The sequence below is a fragment of the Haplochromis burtoni genome, unplaced genomic scaffold, assembly GCF_018398535.1.
Source record: "Haplochromis burtoni strain Fernald_Lab_line unplaced genomic scaffold, NCSU_Asbu1 Contig_94, whole genome shotgun sequence".
Taxonomy (NCBI): Eukaryota; Metazoa; Chordata; class Actinopteri; order Cichliformes; family Cichlidae; genus Haplochromis; species Haplochromis burtoni.
Genome location: NW_024582455.1, coordinates 940,332 through 962,091, shown reverse-complemented (window position 1 = coordinate 962,091; position 21,760 = coordinate 940,332). Strand labels below are relative to the sequence as shown.

General features: G+C 40.7%; 1 protein-coding gene across 1 annotated transcript in view; it reads left to right on the top strand.

Annotated features, from left to right (window-relative positions):
• Positions 1-21,760, top strand: part of LOC102292773 (calsyntenin-2) — a gene marked incomplete in the record, with an annotated part of 341,630 nt that overhangs the window by 179,934 nt on the left and 139,936 nt on the right. Inside the window, 1 exon segment of the mRNA XM_005926617.3 lies at positions 18,359-18,567. Within this exon segment, the coding sequence (XP_005926679.2) occupies positions 18,359-18,567 (209 nt within the window).

Sequence of the window (21,760 nt, the reverse complement as noted above, 5' to 3'; positions counted from 1 at the left end):
TATATATATATATAAAAATAAAAAACACCCAGCACGCCCCTGCGGGCGGTTTATCCTTCAAGCTCGGGTCCTCTACCAGAGGCCTGGGAGCTTGAGGGTCCTGCGCAGTATCTTAGCTGTTCCCAGGACTGCGCTCTTCTGGACAGAGATCTCCGATGTTATTCCCGGGATCTGCTGGAGCCACTCGCCTAGCTTGGGAGTCACCGCACCTAGTGCTCCGATTACCACGGGGACCACCGTTACCTTCACCCTCCACATCCTCTCGAGCTCTTCTCTGAGCCCTTGGTATTTCTCCAGCTTCTCGTGTTCCTTCTTCCTGATATTGCTGTCATTCGAACCGCTACATCGATCACTACGGCCGTCTTCTTCTGTTTGTCTACCACCACTATGTCCGGTTGGTTAGCCACCACCATTTTGTCCGTCTGTATCTGGAAGTCCCACAGGATCTTAGCTCGGTCATTCTCCACCACCCTTGGGGGCATCTCCCATTTTGACCTCGGGACTTCCAGGTTATACTCGGCACAGATGTTCCTGTACACTATGCCGGCCACTTGGTTATGGCGTTCCATGTATGCCTTGCCTGCTAGCATCTTGCACCCTGCTGTTATGTGCTGGATTGTCTCTGGGGCATCTTTACACAGCCTGCACCTGGGGTCTTGCCTGGTGTGATAGACCCCAGCCTCTATGGATCTTGTACTCAGAGCTTGTTCTTGTGCTGCCATGATTAGTGCCTCTGTGCTGTCTTTCAGTCCAGCTTTGTCCAGCCACTGGTAGGATTTCTGGATATCAGCCACCTCCTCTATCTGCCGGTGGTACATACCGTGCAGGGGCCTGTCCTTCCATGATGGTTCCTCGTCTCCCTCCTCTTTCTTGGGTTTCTGCTGCCTGAGGTATTCACTGAGCACTAGGTCAGTTGGGGCCATCTTCCCAATGTATTCTTGGATGTTCCTTGTCTCATCCTGGACTGTGGTGCTGACACTCACCAGTCCCCGGCCCCCTTCCTTCCGCTTAGCGTACAGCCTCAGGGTGCTGGACTTGGGGTGAAACCCTCCATGCATGGTAAGGAGCTTTCTTGTCTTTATGTCAGTGGCTTCTATCTCCTCCTTTGGCCAGCCTATTACCCCAGCAGGGTACCTGATCACGGGCAGGGCGTACGTGTTGATGGCCCGGATCTTGTTCTTACCATTCAGCTGACTCCTCAGGACTTGCCTGACCCTCTGCAGGTACTTGGTGGTTGCAGCTTTTCTAGCGGCCTCTTCATGGTTCCCATTTGCCTGCGGGATCCCCAGGTACTTGTAACTGTCCTCTATGTCTGCAATGTTGCCTTCTGGTAGTTCAATCCCCTCAGTTCTGACTACCTTCCCTCTCTTTGTTACCATCCGACTACACTTCTCCAGTCCGAACGACATTCCAATGTCATTGCTGTATAGCCTGGTAGTGTGGATCAGTGAATCGATGTCTCGTTCACTCTTGGCATACAGCTTGATGTCATCCATGTACAGGAGGTGGCTGACAACTGCTCCGTTCCGTAGTCGGTATCCGTAGCCAGTCTTGTTAATGATCTCACTGAGGGGGTTCAGGCCTATGCAGAACAGCAGTGGGGACAGAGCATCTCCTTGGTAGATCCCGCACTTGATGGTGACTTGTGCTATGGGCTTGGAGTTGGCCTCTAGTGTTGTACGCCACATCCCCATTGAGTTCCTGATGAAGGCTCTTAGGGTCCCATTGATCTTGTACAATTCTAGGCATTCCAGTATCCAGCTGTGGGGCATTGAGTCATAGGCCTTCTTGTAATCAATCCAGGCAGTGCACAGGTTGGTCAGTCTGGTCTTGCAGTCTCGGCTGACTGTTCTGTCTACCAGTAGCTGGTGTTTTGCGCCTCTGGTATTCTTGCCAATTCCTTTCTGTGTCCCACTCATGTATTGACCCATGTGCCTGTTCATCTTAGCCGATATGATGCCTGACAGGAGCTTCCATGTAGTACTGAGGCAGGTTATTGGTCGGTAGTTGGAGGGGACCGGTCCCTTCTTGGGGTCCTTGGGGATCAGGACCGTCCGACCTTCGGTTAGCCATTCCGGGTGTCTCTCGTTAACTAGCAGCTGGTTCATTTGTGCTGCCAGACGCTCGGTCATTCTCCATGTAACCCCGGCGGAAGGGGCTACATGGCTTACGGTGAATAGGAGACAACCTATGGATTCTTCGATATTATATATATATAATATATATATATATATTATATTATTATATATAATATATATATATATAATATATATATATATATTATATATGTTTTTATGTGTGACTGTGTGTGTGTGTGTGACAACTAAAATGTGCGTCCACATGTTTTGGATGGTCCAAAAATGAGACTATCGGCAGTAAGTTCCTACTTTATTCTCAAAATGCTAAGGAGCACCTCTGCAGCTTATGTCAGTAGCAGCTCTGCCCTTCAGCAAGATGGGTACAGCTCTGTACCTTCATGTCTTGAGGCCCATATACACAGAAAGACAGTTATTTACATATGTTTGGTTCTATTCAATCAAGTATTCTATTTTGTAAATTTACCAGATGGTTTAGGGGCATCAGCTTAGTAAATATGTTCTATGACTTGTGTCTTTTATGCATCAGTAAAGCAGCCCGCCCCCCTTCTTCAGTGGGGTGTTATTATTCATTGTAATTAGTAATGAAAAAAAAGAGAGCATCACAGACTATGTAGAAGACATCGAGTCTTTCAGTGAAAAGGTGCTAATGTAAAAGCTGATATACGCTTTTTAAATTGCACTTTAGATTGTGACCCAAACTGTGACCGCCTAAGCCTAATCAAATAGCCCATTTTTGTTGCATAAAAAAAGCCAATTAGTGCATGAAAGTAAACAGCCACTAAAAGACCAATTAAAAAGCTCTTTGGAACAAAAATAAAATCTAAAATATGGGACTCAAACTTGTGTGATCATTGAAGTGAACAGCCCCAAAGCCTCGTTCTGTGAAGTTTTGTTTTGTTTTACCCACACTACAGCACCAGATTCAGACCTGAAAATGATTTTTTTTACAGAATGAGTCAAGTAAGCAAAATACTTCAATGATGCCAATGCAGCTATCACTACAAGAGCATTATATAGTTATATTTATGAGGCCACTGTCATTGCTAATCATCAAAAGTCCATGGGTTGTATATCAGTTATAGAATTAAAGAAAAAGTACCTTGAGAAAATAAAATGATACTGTCTCGGGATTCATTATTTTAAAATGTATTGTGCTACATATTTTTTTTTGGGGTGGGGGGGGCATCACAATGATGATGTCGATGTCTCAAAAACTCAAGTTCATGAATGAGATTGATAGACTTGGTGTTAAGGGAATACATTTGATGTTAGATTCTGTCTCTCTGCTTCTTCATCATGTACTCAGCCTGATCATCCTCACCGTATGTTCCTTTTTAACACCAGTTTATGTGTGTGTGGTAAACAGTGCGTGGAGTTGTGTTTGTGCAGCTTGTTTAAACTATGAAAATATATATTTAAAAAAAACAAAGCTGCACCAAATCTACAAAAGAACCTGCTTGTTTTTCTTGACTGTGACCTGATTCCTCATGATAGACGATTGTTTGCATCTTCACCACTGAGTGCATCCCTCTTTACACATCTGATTGATGCTCGGTGCTTGCGTCATTTTTAGGAGGCTATTAACTGCAAAGAAGGTGGCGTCGCCTGCAGTCTCCCTCTCAGACTGCCTACAGCGCCAACAACCTCCAGCTAGAAGTCAGGGCAAGACTGTATGCAGTCTGAGGCAAAGCACAGAGGGAAAAGTGCTCAAATAACATACTTATTAAATTTGTTTTTCTGAGCACAAAATAGGCATCAAATATAACTTTTTAAATCAAATTTTCTTTTCAAGTGTCGTTCTACTTGGAGCAAAATGACGTTTCCTGCCAGCACAACAGTGCAGGTTATAAGAGAAAAAAATACAGTCAAAATTAAAGGGGATAAGTAAACCAAATTAGAGCAGACAAGGGAAAAAGCAAAGTGTGGAAATATATGGAGTTCAGAGACATTTGAAATGTCAAGAAAAATGGGGCAAAAATAAGAACTCAGAAAAATTAAATTAGGTAAAAACTTACAAGTAGATATCTAGTCCACTTAAAACTAACTCCCTAGACATGGTGTTTATATTCATTACAGAAAATAAATAACCTTTATGTGGGACTCATTGATTATAATTCTGGCTTTAGACTGCTCTGCTAGAGATTTGTAACATAATATTAAGTGAAGCTGAAGGAAAAAAAAGCTTGATATCTGTTTTTTAAGTCTGTCTCACACCTTTGTGAGCATCTATACTCGTGCTCTGGTCTATTTGCCAGTATGTGGCAAGTAAATTGCCAGAACACGTGTTGGAATTGAATTTTACTTTAAACAACAGCAACTACACCCAAAGAGGAACAGATATGCAGAAAAATACATTGCAACTAAATGTATCTGGGATTGAGCTGGGAAGACTGCATGCACTGGCAGAAGTCTGGCTATTGTGTTTGCAATGTAGGCAAACCTGACATATTTTCAACTGACAACACATTTCACATTTTCACATTGTTTTCTTGCACAAAATAATATGTCATGGTATTTTTTACACCCGTTAATTACATATTAGTCCAATGGCACTCAACATATTTCTTTAGCTCTTCCTCCTCCAGCCTTCACTTGGTCTCAGCTTGATTCCAGAATGCTTTGAAAGCAACACCCACTTCATCTCTCCAAATACTGGTAGACTATACTTTAAAGAGTTGACCTGATAAAAACAATTTGTCACACTTGTTGGCTTTCCTGAAAGCAGCTTCTGCCTGAAATTGCTCTCAGTCCAGACACCTCCCTTTGTCCACTGTATAATGCACATCTCTCCTCACAGTCTCTCCACTCAGCTCCCACTCTCACCTCGGCCAACAACGCAGTCCAGCACAGAAATCTATCATTATGTCGGTGCATTGACTGTTATTGTTGATCATTGTTATGAATAGCTCTAACATTCATTCAATGAAATTAATGAACAATGAATAAAAAAATTAAATGTTTTAATTTAAAATACCAGTATATGCCTCATATTTGTGACTCCAGTAGCCTACAGTCATGGACAGATTACGAGAGGATGAGGCACATCTACCCTTCTACACAACACTAAAAACAATTACAAACAACACAATGTAATATGAACATTACTGTAATTTCATTGCACAAAAAGACAAAAATGGATGATGGTGAGGTGCAAAATACAGGCTATAAGACAGTATTCTAAGTACTGAAGAACCAAAATGGATGTTAAAAGTGTACACCCACTCCAGAAAGGCATTCAAAGCCTGATTTTCAAACATCTCTTTGTCTTTGTTTTGGATCTTTGTCTGATAGTTTTGCATTTCTGGGTGATTGTTTTGTATGTCTGCAGTTGGTTTGAGTCTTGGTGTGGTTATTTTGCATCTTTGTGTGGTTATTTTGCATCTTTGCACAGTTGTTTCACATCTCTCTGTGGTTGTTTTGTATCTTTGTGTGATTGTTTTGGATCTTCTCTCACCCCAACCAGTCGCAGCCAACCGGTCTCACCCCCAACCGGTCGCAGCAGATGGCCGCCCCTCCCTGAGCCTGGTTCTGCCGGAGGTTTCTTCCTGTTAAAAGGGAGTTTTTCCGCACCACTGTCGCCAAAGTGCTTGATCATAAGGGGTCATATGATTGTTGGGTTTTTCTCTGTATCTATGAAGCGCCTTGAGGTGACTTTTGTTGTGATTTGGCGCTATATAAATAAAATTGAATTGAATTGAATCTTTGTGTGGTTGTTTTGCAGCTCTGCAGTTGTTTTGCTTCTTTGTGTGGTTGTTTTGCATCTTTGTGTGGTTATTTTGCATCTCTCTGTAGTTGTTTTGTATCTCTTTGTGGTTGTTTTGCATCTTTGAATGGTTGCTTTGCATGCCTGTGCGGTGGCTGTGTAGCTGTGTGGTTGTTTTCATCTCTGTGTGCTTGTTTTGCATTCCCGTCTCTGCCTTCACGCTGTTGATAATGTTTTACATCCCTCCTAAGCTCCCAGGCATTCTGTTATGTCACACTATTACTTTCTATCAACATAACTCACTGCCTGCTGTGACGTAGAAACAGTTTGGTTGGTACAGACAAGCTGATGCTGAAGGGGAAATGAATTTGGGAACACTTTAAATGGCCTGTCCTTTTGCTGGCAACTCTCAAAGGATGAGGCTGGCCTTTCACTGCACTGCTCACTTGCTTGCTCCGATTTACAAAGAAGCTAGCAGGGAAGAAGACGAATCTCTGCCTAAGGCTGTGCTTAAATTACACATGACACATCAACAGCACAGAGAGAAGGCAGTCAAGAAAATTAGCCGCTAAAGAGGACAGGGGAGGGGATCAGGAGTGACACAGGATGAGTTCAAACTCATCTTTCTACCCTCTATATATTCCTGCTCTGCTAACCACTGGCTGCTGCCCTACTTCTCCCTGTAGTATTTTTTTCCCCTGGCTGGCTACAGCTCAGCCAGCGCTTGCTGTCAGACGCTGTCCTTCTTTCCGTCAGGCCTTCTCTCTTTGTTAAAGGCTGCCGTGTTTGAATATTTTGTTCCACTGCCTCTGCATTCACAAATGGATGCTCTCTCTGCTCTGGCTATACAAATCTGTCTCCCAGTGTGAGTTTTTTGCACACAAATGAGATGTTTCTTTCTTTTTCAAAATGCCATGTCAAACTTTGAATACATGTATCCTACAGAGCCAATAAAAATGCTACATTCCGACGCATTTGACGACTTTGTCAAAAACCACCGAAACAGACATTTTTATAAACAACGACATTAATGACTCAAGTCAAAGCACCATTTTAAAGGATTCCCCAGAATTACTCTTCTTGCCACTGCCCTCAGATATATTTTACTTGGCTACTGCATTAGTCACTTGTCAGCAAAGTGCAAAGCTTGAATGAATTCACCTTAAACTCCTTGAGGCAGTTTCTGCTCAGGTCAGCTTTAAATGAAACACAAATTACACTATAGGGCTGACCTCTGTCAAATCTGAGCTGTGAAGTGTTCTCAGCCTTTGTTGCAAGGAGCCATAAATGTAATAAATGTCCATTTTGTGTCAATTGATTTAACACAATAATGATTCAGCTCAGGCATTAATGAAAAAGTCAAGCAGTGCTGATTTTTGAGAAAAAAAAATGCATCTCATAAGCAGGAATGACTTAACCACACAGAAATGTCATTAACAAAGAAATCATTATGATGCATCTGCTGAGGCCACGTCGTAGCCGTAGGGCGGCTCATGTGGTAGAGCACGTCGTCAAGTAACTGCAGAGTTTGCAGTTTGATCTCCGGCACGTCCGCATGGAAAAGTGTCCTTGGGCGAAACACGGGCGCCCAAGTTACACCTCCTATGACATGCCAGTTGTTTCATGGCAGTTTGGCTGTCATTTGTTGTGTGTGTGTCTGTGTGTGTGTGTGTGTGTGTGTGTGTGTGTGTGTGTGTGTGTGTGAATGAGAAACACATTAAAAAGCACTTTGTAGAACTGCTACATTAAAAGTGCAGCTGGTTACTTGACCAGCATGTAATGTAGGTGCTTTGGAGGCCGCAGGCTTTCAACTCTGACATAACATGCAGGAAAAAACCTCCAAACTTTATTCTGTATTACAGAACCAACATTTTGCAGACCACGTTTTAGCAATTTGCTTTTTCAGACAGAAGTTTCCAAGGATAGAGTGCTTAGTGATCAAACTAGCAATTTTGGTAAGAAACTACAGTCATAAACTATAAAGGTGCAATGCACAGACACACATATATGCTAAATGGTGCCTAGTGATAGAATATGAGAACTTCACTCAACCTGATGTGTTGGCTGATGTGTTCCACGTAGCCAACCATATTTTTTAGATAACGCTGTTGAAAACACCAGGACCTCAAAGAATGTGAAAGTTGAAAAAGCAGAAACTATCCACAGAAACCAAAACATGTATGTAAACTTTATAAACGTAGTCGGGCATTTTAACAAAGGAGTTCATGGAGACTCCCTTTTGCTGTCAGACTCGTGGTCATTAGAGCAAATGCAAGAAGGAGTTAGATGCAATTTTCAACATCTGAGGTTGCAGCTTGACTGTGACCCAAATTTTCTTTCTCACCATACCCAATGTTTCTTGTATCATTGAAGGTTTTGTGTGGTTTTATGTTCTGACAAAAGAAATATGGTTATTATTCTAGATCTCTGCCGAGTAGAACTAAACAGCTGTAAAGTCAGCGTTTATTTAAACCCGCAGATTTATTGTTTTAGGGCTGATCGTTCCAACTTTTTAATCAGGAAGGGATCAAAAGTTACATCTGAGATCTACCTGTAAAATCACAGTATGAAAAACAATGTTACGTTTCTTTTCTGGTTATTGAATAGCTTTTTTGTACCTCTAAAAATGATTGAAATTAAGCAGCCTATGTGGGGAACCTACTTTTCAGTTAAACCTCTGACAATTCCTGCTCAAGGGGCCATAACGTATACATTTTTTTCTATAATCGTTAAGGGTAACTCATTATATGATTTTTTGTTTTGCCGGTGCTCCTGTGAAACATTAAATAGAAAGCTCAGAAGTCACAGTTGCAGCTACAGATGTAAGCACTGAGCCTTTGGGATGGGCACACTTGAAATCCAACCAAGTTATAGCAATAATAAGCAACAGAAGATAGAAGTTTGTCTATAAGGAGTATAGCTCGCCTTTTCCCGCTCCCCTCTCTTGACACAAAGTTGTGCCATTTCTACAGAGTAATTAGGCGTAGGGGACGTTTCACTGCCTTACAAAGCAAGTCATATTCATAATTCCTCCCAGGACTCACACCTAACCGTGACACGTGTATTTAACACTGGCCCAGGGGTTAAGAGCCTGGAGGCTGTCAAGAAGGGTAATACATTCACAAGGTTAGGTGTTCCTGGACGTGTGTGTTCATTTGTGTATGTGTTCAAAAGAAACTCTAGACTCAATGTAGACACACATATGTTTTTTCGTGTCCCTAAATAGCCACACATTCGCACACTGTGCTCGGCAGTACGGTAGTTATTAAAGTCATCATTAGAAGCCTGCATGTTCTAACCTCGCCGCGTTTATGAAAAGCTAATTATCCAACTGAACAGCCAGCTGAAGGACAGCCACGCACGCCCACACACACAGACACACTCTCAAACCCCAAATGCCGAGACAAATTCACACTCATATACCTACATTTACATACAAATAAGGCAAACAGTGTAACTGGGGATAGATAGGCTGATTTTGCATCTCATAACCGACTCACAGATACTCTCCTAAAAGCACCTTTCAACATTAAAAAAAAAGAAAAAAAGGGAAGAAAGTCACTTCCTCATGTGTGAAGAAGTGTGCCAAACGCTGTGCCTCGTTAGCATAAGCTGTCATGATAAATTTCTGCAGTGAGAAAACCAGGGGACTCCTCACAGATACTGCCCTGTCAGTGCGTCGGCTCTTTATTCTACCAAGAATCTTAACTTCTCACTTGTCACACTTGATGCTAATATGAGTGAAACCTCATTCTGTCAAAACCTGTTAGTTGACGTGACTATTATTCCCACCAAGCCAAGAAAAAAAAGAAAGAAAGAGAATACACATCTCGTGTAGAAATATGTTGTTTATCCTCAGCTCACAGATTGTAATGGGGGGAATATATGCTACACGTTTCAATTATGAATTTGCACCGGCAGGAATTGCGCCATCTGTGTTTGCCTGCATCGCTTACCAGACAAAAGAAAGTGAAACCCGTTCCTATCCACGATGCAAGCCACAGTCAGGTGTCAATACACATCCACTAACACTGAGGTGCTCGTCAGCAGAGTTAAGCAACAGGACATTCAGTCATAACTATTTTACTTATGTATTATATAGTTTTATTAAAATATGTTATTATATAATATTTGTAATGTAATATTTTTGCACTACTTTGAGATTTTGTGAGACACAGATTTGGACCAAATGCTTAAAACATTGTTTTCAATTCATGGGCTTTAGATGAGTGAGAAAAAAGAGACGTGCATAATATGTAGTCTTCTATTTTAAATAGATTATTAACAGCTATAGTGGAAACTACTTAAAAAAAACACAATGTTATATAAATTCTATAAACTTTTATCAAGAAAAGAAGAAACATCAACAGGTATAATAAAGATGAAACAGAGAGAAGTGCTGGGAGCACAACAAACAAAGAATGCAAACAGACGTTCTCTGAGATTCATTAAACTACCAGTTTTAGAAGACGTAACTTGGAAAACAAACCTGAGATACTTCTTGAGCACAGAAATTACATTTAATTATAGCACAAGTTCATATTCTCAGTGCTGGAGACATTGTGGAAAAAAACAATGCATATTACCTGTATGGTTTTTTTTTATATGAAGCTATTTTGTAATATGTGTAATTTATCTCATATACTTGTTTAAATAGATAGATAGATAGATAGACAGACAGACAGACAGACAGACAGACAGACAGACAGACTTTGGCTTAGGTTGTAGTTCTAGTGACGACTCTATAAAGATTCCAGCTCTCTGGTTGTCTCTTTAAGGCGTCATAGCCATCAGTCACAGGTTGGATCAATAGTATCACATGTGAAGTCAGGAGGATTGGCTCACGAAGCTGAAAACGGAACTGGATTACCTTGCAGCGAAATCACCTCCTATTGAGATTACGCCGGCCTCCGTGGAGTCTCTTGTGGCTGCTTCCGAGGAGGATTCTTGTCGATATGGAAATGTGATTTCCTTGCATAGTGCTGAAGTTACTATCCTGTGTTGTGTTGTGCATTGATCCCACTGGCATGGTTGGGGTTGTTTATTCCCATTCCGGTCTTGCACGAGGAATCTGACGATTCAGCCTCTCGACTAATTCTTGTCAAAGATTAATTGAGTCCTTTCCCTTTGTGTTGGATGTTGACTTGTGTGTGTATTGGAAGCGTTCAATACTATCAGTCTGTTTGAGTGCCAGTGTTTATAAATAATGAGCGCAGATGAATATGTAATAAGCTTTGAACAATGCTAACCTGACATTAACATGCATCGCCTGCCTTTAACATGCAGCTGGTATCTGATTGTGTCGGCGTATGGTTTAACTGGGTTGAAATCCCACCTGGCACTTAAATACATCTCAACTGCTTGGGATGCTTTTCATTTTCTGAGATACTTACATCATTGAAAAGAGACCGACTACTTCCTTTTATTAGATATACAGTGTTCTATGTAAATGAGACTGCATTCAGGCAACTGGAGTTATTAAGCAAAACAAAGTTACACAATTGTGTATTTTATGCATGCTGCGTTCAGTTCTAGAAGACTGATTAGATGCTGTTAGAAGCACTTTAAACTCTTTGGTCATTTACTACTTTTGATGTAGCTGTTTGAATGAAGAAAGTTAACAACAGGAGCATACTAATATTGTATTTTGATTAATTTTGAGGGAACATAGAGGAAGACTGATGCCCTCCATCATGTTGCTATTCAGGAATACTATTTCAGTCAGCATTACTGAAAAAAAGACTGAGATTTCCATGTGCAGTAATTTATATTTGGCAGCTTGGCTTTGTTCTGAGACCTACCTACCTTCCATCGTGTACGTGGAATGCATAAGGTGGGGAGTGCTCACCTCTCTGTCCTTGTATGTGCATACATGGAGAGCTGGAGGCAGAGAGAACAACACCAAGACCCCAGCACAGAACGGCGTAGGCATCAAAGACGACCGTTATATTTAAGTCAGATACAGATCGAAAGGAGGAGCTGCGGTGGGGGTGGGTTGCATAGCAGCTAGCAGGTGCAAATCAGCCGTGGGCAGGTGAACCAGTAACCAGTAACTCAAATATCAGAGATGGAATGAATTTTGTTGATTCAGTCTTTTCAGAAAATACCCCCAAAATATCATAAGTTTGCTCAAGTGTTAAATATATAACATCCATTATGAACATGTCTCAAAGGAGGAAAGTAAAGTAGAACCTTAGAGACTTCAGAGTGGGGAGGTCATGGTGCTGTGAGCCATCAACAAAATGTTGGCTTTGACAACAGGTCTATGCACAGATTGGTTTCTTTCAACAAGTTCTCATCCCTAGATGTCAAATACTGCCATTCTGTCAGATACCAGACATGTTTACCCTTAGCCTTGATCCACCAACCACAGCAAAATAAGAAGCGAAGAGATTATTTATTTATTTTTATAATAAAGAAGAAGAAAATACCCACTAGCACAGCAAAATAGGTGTATACTGATTTAAACTACTTTCAACTTTGCAATGAAAACAGGCAAGCAGTGGAAACAGTGTCTGGGCTGAAAATATACAAGAGGCTTACCTATGCAACCAGAGCCTTGAATATTTCCTATGAAGGCAAGGTGTCACCTACAAACCTACTAACAATCTTTGTTTGCTGATGGAGATTAAGTTCCAAGCTTCTCAGACATGAGATCATTTTCATGCAGTACTTAGTGCTTAGATGTTTTTCCATTTCTCATCCACTTGTTAAGTTTAGATAAAACCAAAACTACATAACCTATTTAGGCACCAAAAATATACTTGGTTAGGTTTAGGAAGAGACTGTTATTTAGTTGACATGATACTGGAAAAAAAACTCTGATAGCATATTCACAACTTCAATGAAATATACAGTACGCTAATCACTATATGTACTTCTGGGATCTCCCTTATTAACTAAGGGGTGGCAAAAGCAGGTTGATCTTAATTTGATTTAGCACAGTTTTTATGCCTGATGCAAGAATCCTATTTGTCTGGTGTTGGAAGCAGCACAAGTTCACTAACTTTTGCCCCTCTAAGGCTCTCTTTGTGTGTCCTACCATTCTCAAACCAGTGACCTTTCACATGCATGCCAGATGTGTTAACCAATTCAATTCAATTCAATTTTATTTATATAGCGCCAAATCATAACAAAAGTCGCCTCAAGGCGCTTCATAGATACAGAGAAACACCCAACAATCATATGACCCCCTATGAGCAAGCACTTTGGGGACCAGACTGTTTACTTTTTCCCAATTGCAAAAACGTCATTAAGTTAAGTTCATTTTTATTTACATTGTACTAAATCACAGCAACAGTCACTTCAAAGCCTTTATATTGTAATGTAAAGACCCTACAATAATTCAAACCCCAAACAGTCAAGCACTTGGCGATAGTGGGAAGGTAAAACTCCCTTTTAACAGGAAGAAACCACCAGCAGAACCAGGCTCAGGGGGGGGCGGTCATCTGTTGCGATTCCATGTGCTTTTCTGTTCTGTTGTACTTGTTGTCTAAACAGTCAGATGACCTGTTGGAATGACAAACTGGGAAAGTGAAATTATTGCACTAGTGCTTTGTCAGCATTAAGGGAAACTGAAGGATGTCAAAATGCATTTTAGAGTAATAGGATTTACAAGTACAGTTGTTACTGTGTGTGTGTCCTTGTATAGCCGGCCACATCTAGCAGTGTAAATGTGTAGTTGGTGCTGTTTTACAAACAGTGTGATCAGGCACTGTGTATAAATGAGTTCCTCTGAGTTCCTCTTGTCACTTATAAATGCTAAGTGACAAGAGGAACTCAAATGTAGTTTCCCCACTCAGTGGGATTATATAGTTTGTTTAACCTTTGACTTTTTCTTTTCAACTAACTATCCCCCATGGTGCAACTTTTTTAATCCTCTTTGTTTAAAGGTGGTGTGATCATTCACCCATAGGGGCATTTAACCCCCCACTGTCTTTCTGTGTCACTCTGACTCATTGTGGACCCCTCCTTGTGAGTTGGAGCCTGTCACAGGGAGGGATAGCAGCCTTGGGCTTAGCTTGGCAATCTTCCAGCACTATGACAACACACACACATACACGCACGCGTGCATAGAGACACACACAAGTAAGACTTGCCCCAGAGAGCCAGGCGTCTGTTTGAGACAGATGTGAAGCATCAGCAGAGATACACAGGCACCCAGACATTTTTGCAGTTATAGCAGTTAGTTATATATCATGCATTTGTGTGAACGAATTCATAATCACACACACATATGCACACACACACATACACACACAGATGAGTCCTTCTGTACAAACCCCAAAGGAGTAGAGCATATGTTTCCTCTTTCACCACTGGGGAGAGTGGCACAGTGAGGGGAGGGGGTGTTTATGAGCAAGTGTCATTAATATGACAAAACAAGGCTGGCAGAGGGATTTGCGGCACATTCTGGTGCCACCATCATCTGTCAGTGCTTTTTCTACTGCTGTTAGCATCACTATTAACACTGGGCTAATCCCGCTTGGTCTGCAACATTGTTTAGGTGAGTGACACATGACAAAATCACATTTTAAATTAATGACAGGACGCTATGTTTCCCAGGAGACCACTGAAACAACTCATGAAGAATTAAAAAAAGTGACCATCAATGTCTGTCAATCCAATGCTTTGCATTGTGCTTGGTGATGTAAGGCTTGGCAATAGAAGCTCATTCCACGAAGCTCTCTGCACAGTGTTCTTGAGCTAATCTGCAGGCGACATGAGTTTGTAGGCTTGTTGTGCCTGACTTTGCAGAAAGTTGTTGACCTCTTGGCATTCTTTAAATTCCATTCTTTCACAAATGTTTGTAGAAGCATGGAAAGATACTTGATTTTATAAACCTTTGATTGGAGCTTCTAAATTCAATCATTTGGATGTGTGAGTGAAGACAATACAGTGTAAATAGATGCATATTGACACCAGTTACTCAAAATACGATTGGAGCAGAAACGAAAAGTTTAAAAAAAGAAATTCTCAAAATTAGTTTGTACTTCAGCGAACTTGCTTAAGTAAATGTACTTAACAGTAGTTACTGTCTCTGCCCTTTTGTCACGTCTTTTTTAATAGCTTTTCTTCATGAGTTGTTTAGGCCTTTCTGTGTTCTGTTAAATAATTCAAGCATGTGAATAGAAGCTCAAAAACAAATCATAGCCTGTGTTTGTGGACTTGTGACAGGGTGCGATAAGGCAGTATAAAAATCAATTCTGCCTGCGCTCTGCCTGCGCTCTGCCTGCGCTCTCCCTCCCCGCTGGCTTTGTCTTTGTTGTCCAGTCTCTGTCTTCAACCAACCACCGTTGGAGAAATAACTACTGCTTCTTTGAATAGGATAATTTCACCGTCATTACATACCCAGCTCGAGTCCCATAAGCCACATCTCCACCCCTTTGTGGCTTAAAGCAAGGTATTACTTAGGCTTTGCTGTTCTGAAGCCATTCCAAAAGCAAATTATTGTAGCACATTGCCATCCATCATCAACTGTCAGTCAATGAACTGAAGGACTGATCATGCAATCTGTTGCTTTTCTGGAGAATATTGATGAAGACATTTTGAGGTGATGAATGGTGAGGAGTTTACATGATGTGTTGACTATCCATGAATAACTGTTGATAAATCATTTATGGAATAATTAATTAGTGCAGTTTGATGCGCTTGATGGAGATTCTGCATAGCAAGCAAGAATCTGGCAGATGAAGTGATCTGGGGGTTCGCTTTATCTTATTTTGGCACCAAAACACAATCAAAACAGTGCTTTAGGTCAGACTACATTGTGTATTACACAAAGCACAATGCGACTAGTGGTTACTGAGCTAATCCATCACCTGCTGATGCAAACTCTGCCCTGAACTATCCAAATTTAGCAATTATCTAGGAAGCTGTAATTAGTCCTTTATGCATGGCTGTGGAAGACGTATTTAGCCTTGTAAGACATTTCCCATTTTTGGGTGGACTGAGGCTGAAAACAATAAATACACACAGCCTCTCCCCATTCATAAAGTTCTTTTACTGTGTGTTCTTTCACGCTTCCTTTAATTTTCTTTTTGGGGATAAAAATGCCACATTGAAAATAAAGACAACAAACCTTAATTAAATGTTGTTATTCTGAAAGTTGCTATAAAAAAATTGGCTGCACGAGTTTTGATTGGGTTAATATTTCATGAACGTGAATATTTGAGTTCATTAATGTGCAGGTGATGGTTCCTTGTTATCTACTATTTTGAAATGTCTTTAAAGGAGTGCTATGGTGATTTTTTTCCTTCATCTTTAATAGTTGAGGGAGTCATGAAGAGCATGAGATATCCTGCCTTCTCTACGATGCATCACGGGCAGGGGTGTCCAACTCCAGGCCTCAAGGGCCGGTGTCCTGCAAGTTTTTAACTGTACTAATTCTGTACAGTTCATATAAGTTTAAATCAAGCTTGTTAAAGCTTGAGCCTAACCAAACATGACACATGTTCTAAGAAAACAAGATGTGGAGTAGATATATTTATATACAATTAATTTACTTTCTCCTTCAGCCCTGTTTCCAAAATGGGGATGCTTTAAAGTAAATAAAAATAAGAATGCAGTTATGTGCAAACAAATAAACTGAATAACTCAATACAAATTTAGAAAGTACAGCATATTGTACTGCTGTATTGTTTAAATAAAGGATGCCAAAGACATTTTTAAAGAATGGTTTCAGGTTTCAGAATGAGCATGTTTACCACTGCATTGCATCACCTCGACTTTCAACACTGTAACCATTTGGGAACTGAGGAAAGCAGCTGCTGTAGTTTTAAAAGAAAAATGTTTTCCCATGCTTGCTTGATATCGAAGTTTAGATGCACAACAATTTGAGACTTCTTTGTTCTAATGTTATTTTGAAAATATGCCATTTTTTTCAATGGGTCACAGCTCTGAACTGTTGGAGGCCATTTTAGCACTAGGAATGTTTATTCGTGCAGAATGTGATTAACTGTTATCTTGTTGAAATAACAAGTCCTGTGCAGTCCTGTGGAAAACTAAGCACACCCCTACTGCTTCCATAGGGATGTGGACAATAAACAGCCAGTTGCTGTTTATCAAATGCACTTGATTGACTGATTATCAGCAATTGTAAGAACTGCTACAAAAGCAGGAGTTTGGACAGTTTGCTGGTCTGGAGCAGCATTCAGGTGTGTATTAACACAATGCCAAAATGTTCCAAGGAGTGGACATGCTGGTAAATTCACCCAAAGGACAGACCATGACCTAAGAGCAAGTGAACAAAACTCCAGAGCCTCTTGAGTCTGAGCTTCATGTCAGACACATTTAGCATGTTAAACGTTGATGTTCATGGCAGGACTATTTGAAAATAGTGATCAAGTACGGTTTGTTTGGAAGTGTTACAAGAAGAAAGCCAATTCTCTCTGAAAACAACATGGCAGCGTGGCTTACATTGGGAAAGTTAGATCGGAACAAACTACAAGGCTTCTGAAATTATGTTCTTTGGACAGAGGAGACCAAAGTGGAGCTGTTTAGTCAAACTACACAGCACCACATCCGGCAAACACAGATAACAGTTTAAAAACCTCATACCAACTGTGAAGCACTGTGATGCATGTTGGTGGAGGGGTGGTGATTTGGTTTGTTCTGTTGCTAGACCACCTGGGCACCTCACAGTCATGGAGTTAGTCAAGAATTTCTCTGTGTACCAAGTATTCTAGGGTCAAATGTCAGGCCATCGGTCTGACAGCTAAAGCTTGAGGGAAATTTGATGAAACAGGACAATGAGGCCAAGCCCACAACCAATAAAACATTTTTTAAAAAAGAAAAGAACCAAGGAAGTCCAGATCTCAACCTACTTACAATGTTGTTGTGGAACTTAGCAGAGCTCTGCGTGTTAACCCTCAATGAGCTAAAGTAATTTGTAAACAAGAGCGGACCAAAATTCATCCACAGCAATGTGAGAGACTGATAAATTCATTCAAACAACAAATACATCACATTATTGCTCCTGAAAGGGGTTTTAAGCTACTGAGTACTGTACTTAGTGTTTCACAGGATTGCATGGAGTGGAAACTTTCATTTTCACTTGACTGTATATCCTTCAGTATTATTGTTACCCTGACAGATGTTTAAATTAGATATGTTCTTTAGTTTTAATATCGTCTCCAGAGAAAACCTCACAAGGCAGCATTTCTGCCCTGTGTGTTTGGCTTTGCACTTTTAACTTGCATTTTTAGATGCAGCAACAAACCAGTTTGTACACTGTGTCTGAACTTCAGAAGTGTTCCTAAGTCGGCACAATAATTTCCAATACTTCTAGGATGCTTTCTTTATACCCAGTCAACATAATAATTAACCACAAGGAATGAGGTTAATTAACTCGGTTTAATTTAGTATGTGTTTTTCAAAGGAAACAATATCATTTCTCAGTTTCACTTTTGCCTTTATACTAAGGCGTTTAAATGTTTGCAGATCTTTTACATCGTTGGTTTATTGAAAATCTGGCTTGTAATTAGAAAAATCATTTGTGTTCACTTCTTCACAGCGACTGACATGATTATCTACTGTTCTCCCGTGCTGTTTACAGGGCAGTGGTGCACATTCAGGTCAACGATGTCAATGAGTTTGCCCCAGTGTTTCGGGAGCCCCAGTATCAAGCAGCAGTGACAGAGGGCAAGATTTATGACAATATCCTGCAAGTGGAGGCTACTGATCAGGACTGCTCCCCTCAATACAGCCAGATCTGCAACTACCAGATCACCACTACTAACACACCCTTCGCCATCGATCGTAACGGTGAGTAGAAGTTGGGGTGGAGTATTAAACGCATTCGGGAGTTTTTGTAATACTTGTCACAAAGAAGCTACGCTGTTACCGGTCATAGTCAGTGCACTGTAAGTTTTATTTTGAAACACTTTCCTTGAAACTTTTGTGTACCCATTTTCTCTCAAAGTTCTGCTTCACCTATTTCACTGATTTCCCACAAGTCCAAAAAGATCTTCCAAATCAAGTTTAAAGTTTGTTGCCTTCCCTTGGCTCTTCATCTGATATACAAAAGATGTAAAAACACATTTCTCACATAACGCCACAACACGCATGATCTAAAAATCCCATCCATCCGTACTCACTATAGAGCCATGGGAGAAGTGAACACACATACCTGTATACGCTCTAGTAGAAAAACTTAATACTCTGACAGATATCTCTCCCTGGGGGTAAAATGCACTCTTTAGTCTTTCCAAGGACAAAGTCAAGCTTTGCTCAGAGAGCCATCACTCTCCACAAATCAGATCACAGAAGTCTGTGCACACACAAACATTATATAGACAAACACACACACACGGAGACAAAGAAAAATCTAAGGACACGCTCACATACCCCCGCAAATTTACTTAACTTTGCTGAGTTGCTACTTGTACTTTGCTACATAGGTAGCTATTAATCATTATTCTCTAAACAAAAGTTAAATGTTATCATGAGCCACAAACTCAAATACGAAAATGCCCACAAAATCTATTGTGAAATGTGGTTCCACTGTTTTTGTGTGTACTGACCTTCTGTCTTATTACCATTACAATTGTTCAATTTTAAATTGTGAATGTAATAATAGAACTTCATACTTAGAATGCAACATATTACATGAGCATACACTTTAACACTGGACTTACTGTGTCATATACTTTTTAGACAGGCAACTCAAATACGGCTGCTGCATTAGTGCCACCGAGACGGTACATAAACTCTTTTGCCTAAAATACAGAGATGAAAGGCACATTACTGTTTCAATTTTTACTACTGCCAGCAGAGAGTTCCTGACTGTTGAGGTGCTGCAGTAAAAAGGCTGACTGAGTGAGGTGTGGGCCAAACTGCTCTGTGAATGATACAGGAGCGGGGCTGCAGCCTGTGTACGCTCTCTCCATTTCAAGGGGTCTTGCTTAGCTATTGACCGCTGAGGAAAAAGGCTTTGAGAGCTCTTGAACTCAAGAGTACCTGAGGGAGAGGAGAAGATGGTGGGAGAAAAGTGGAGGTTGCCTGTGAGAGAGAGAGTAAGTGGTGAGACTGGGTCGGGGACATAAGCACACTGCAAAGTGTAGCAGGAAAAATCTAAACAAGCAAGGAAAAAACTAGTGATGTTGTAATTTTTAAGTAGACCGAAAATCCCATAAAAACACGGGGTATTCTTTTTCCTAAGCTTAAAACAACCTCTTCCTTTGTACTGTAGATGCTTAAAAAAGTAAAGTAATCACTAAACTTGCATTAAAGAAAGGGCCTTGCTTGGTGGGGGTGCTTCACCTCTGTTACCGCTGAGACAATGAAATGCAATGCAGGCGGAACTAGAGAGATGACAAACTATAGGTTTTTGAAGCCACAAAACACTTCAGAGTGAACCTTTACCACTCTGCTGCTGCAACACTGATTTAGGGAAACAGTAAATACAGTATGCATGCTGTATTGCTGCACCAGGGGGGATATTGCACTACATTCCATGCTTGCTAACATGCTAATATTAGCAAGCAGGTTAATGGTATTTTGATAAGATCCCATTAAATATGGTTAAATATGGGAGGGTTAATTTAGTACAGTAACACTAATTACTTGCTTTTCAGTTATCCTCACCCCAGGTGGATTGAAAGAAAAAAAGATATGCTTTTTTTCCTGCACACTACAGTCAGATGATTTGTGTGCAGGAGAAGGAAAATGGTGGAGCAGTCTACAGCAGAGACTTTTACTGCACTATTATTTTTTATTGCACAAAAGGACAAGAACTTGATGGCAAAGTGCAAACTCTGCCCAGGACAGAAACAACTGTATTAAAATGCCAACAAAGCCTCAGCTCTTTGCAGGCATCTCCACAAACAGCTTTAGCATAAGTCTGGGTTCTTGGGTAGCTTTTTGTTGGCATGCTGAGTGCTGTCCTTAGCAGGTAACAAAAACAGTGATGAGCAGTCAGCCCATGTTTCTACCTGTTCAATCACTTTCAATATTGCTTTTAAGTCTCTTAAGACAACTTGTGTTGTTGTATTTGTTTTCACAGTAAACACTAAAACAATACATATGTGTGGCTTCATTATGAGATATATACAAGGCTGGACTGGGACAAAAAATCGACCCGGGCATTTTGACTACAGACCGGCCCACCAGGATAAAGATTGAAAATGTGACGTCATTCAGGGGTAAAACCGCAAAGGATTCTGGGAACTTGTGGCAAGAGGTACTAGCGCACGCAGGCTTTCAATTGAACTCAGTTACACAGCGATAAAAAGAAACCCAAAAAATGGCAAGAAGCTGTTGTATTATTAACTGCAATAGCCGGTCGCATGACAGCCACGGGAAGCCGACGGGTAAAGAGATCGTTTTTTTTTTATCGGATTACATCGTTGAAGAGAAATTTTTTAAGCCATGTTTCCGAAGTAAGAGCCGACGGACGGCCTGGATATACCAAATATGACGTCCCAGAACACTCCAGCTCACATGTTAGTCTGCTCCAAATCAAATCAAATCAAATCAAATCACTTTTATTGTCACATCACATGTGCAGGTACATTGGTACAGCACATGTGAGTGAAATTCTTGTGTGCGAGCTTCACAAGCAACAGCTTCCAAGCATTTCCACACAGGTCAGTCTGCTGTTGTAGTTAATGCGTCATTTTTCTTAACATAATTGGTGATATAGGTTACAAGCAAGTCTGGCGCTGAACAGAAATGGTCGCGCTATGCTCCTTTGTTTATTGTGCATAAATAGTGAATTGTCCTGACACAATATTGTGTTTCGCTTCTGTTATTATGGTACACTGACAAAAACATATACTTTTATTCACAGGGTAAAACAGTTGTTTTGTATCACTAATTGCCCAGTACGATTACAACATACAATATTATTGTCACTGCTACATTTCTGTAATGAACCAGAAATTATTTCCACTACTAATTAATTACCGTTGAGCTCAAAGGTCCTATTAATAAACGGTTAACGAATGTGTATTTATAA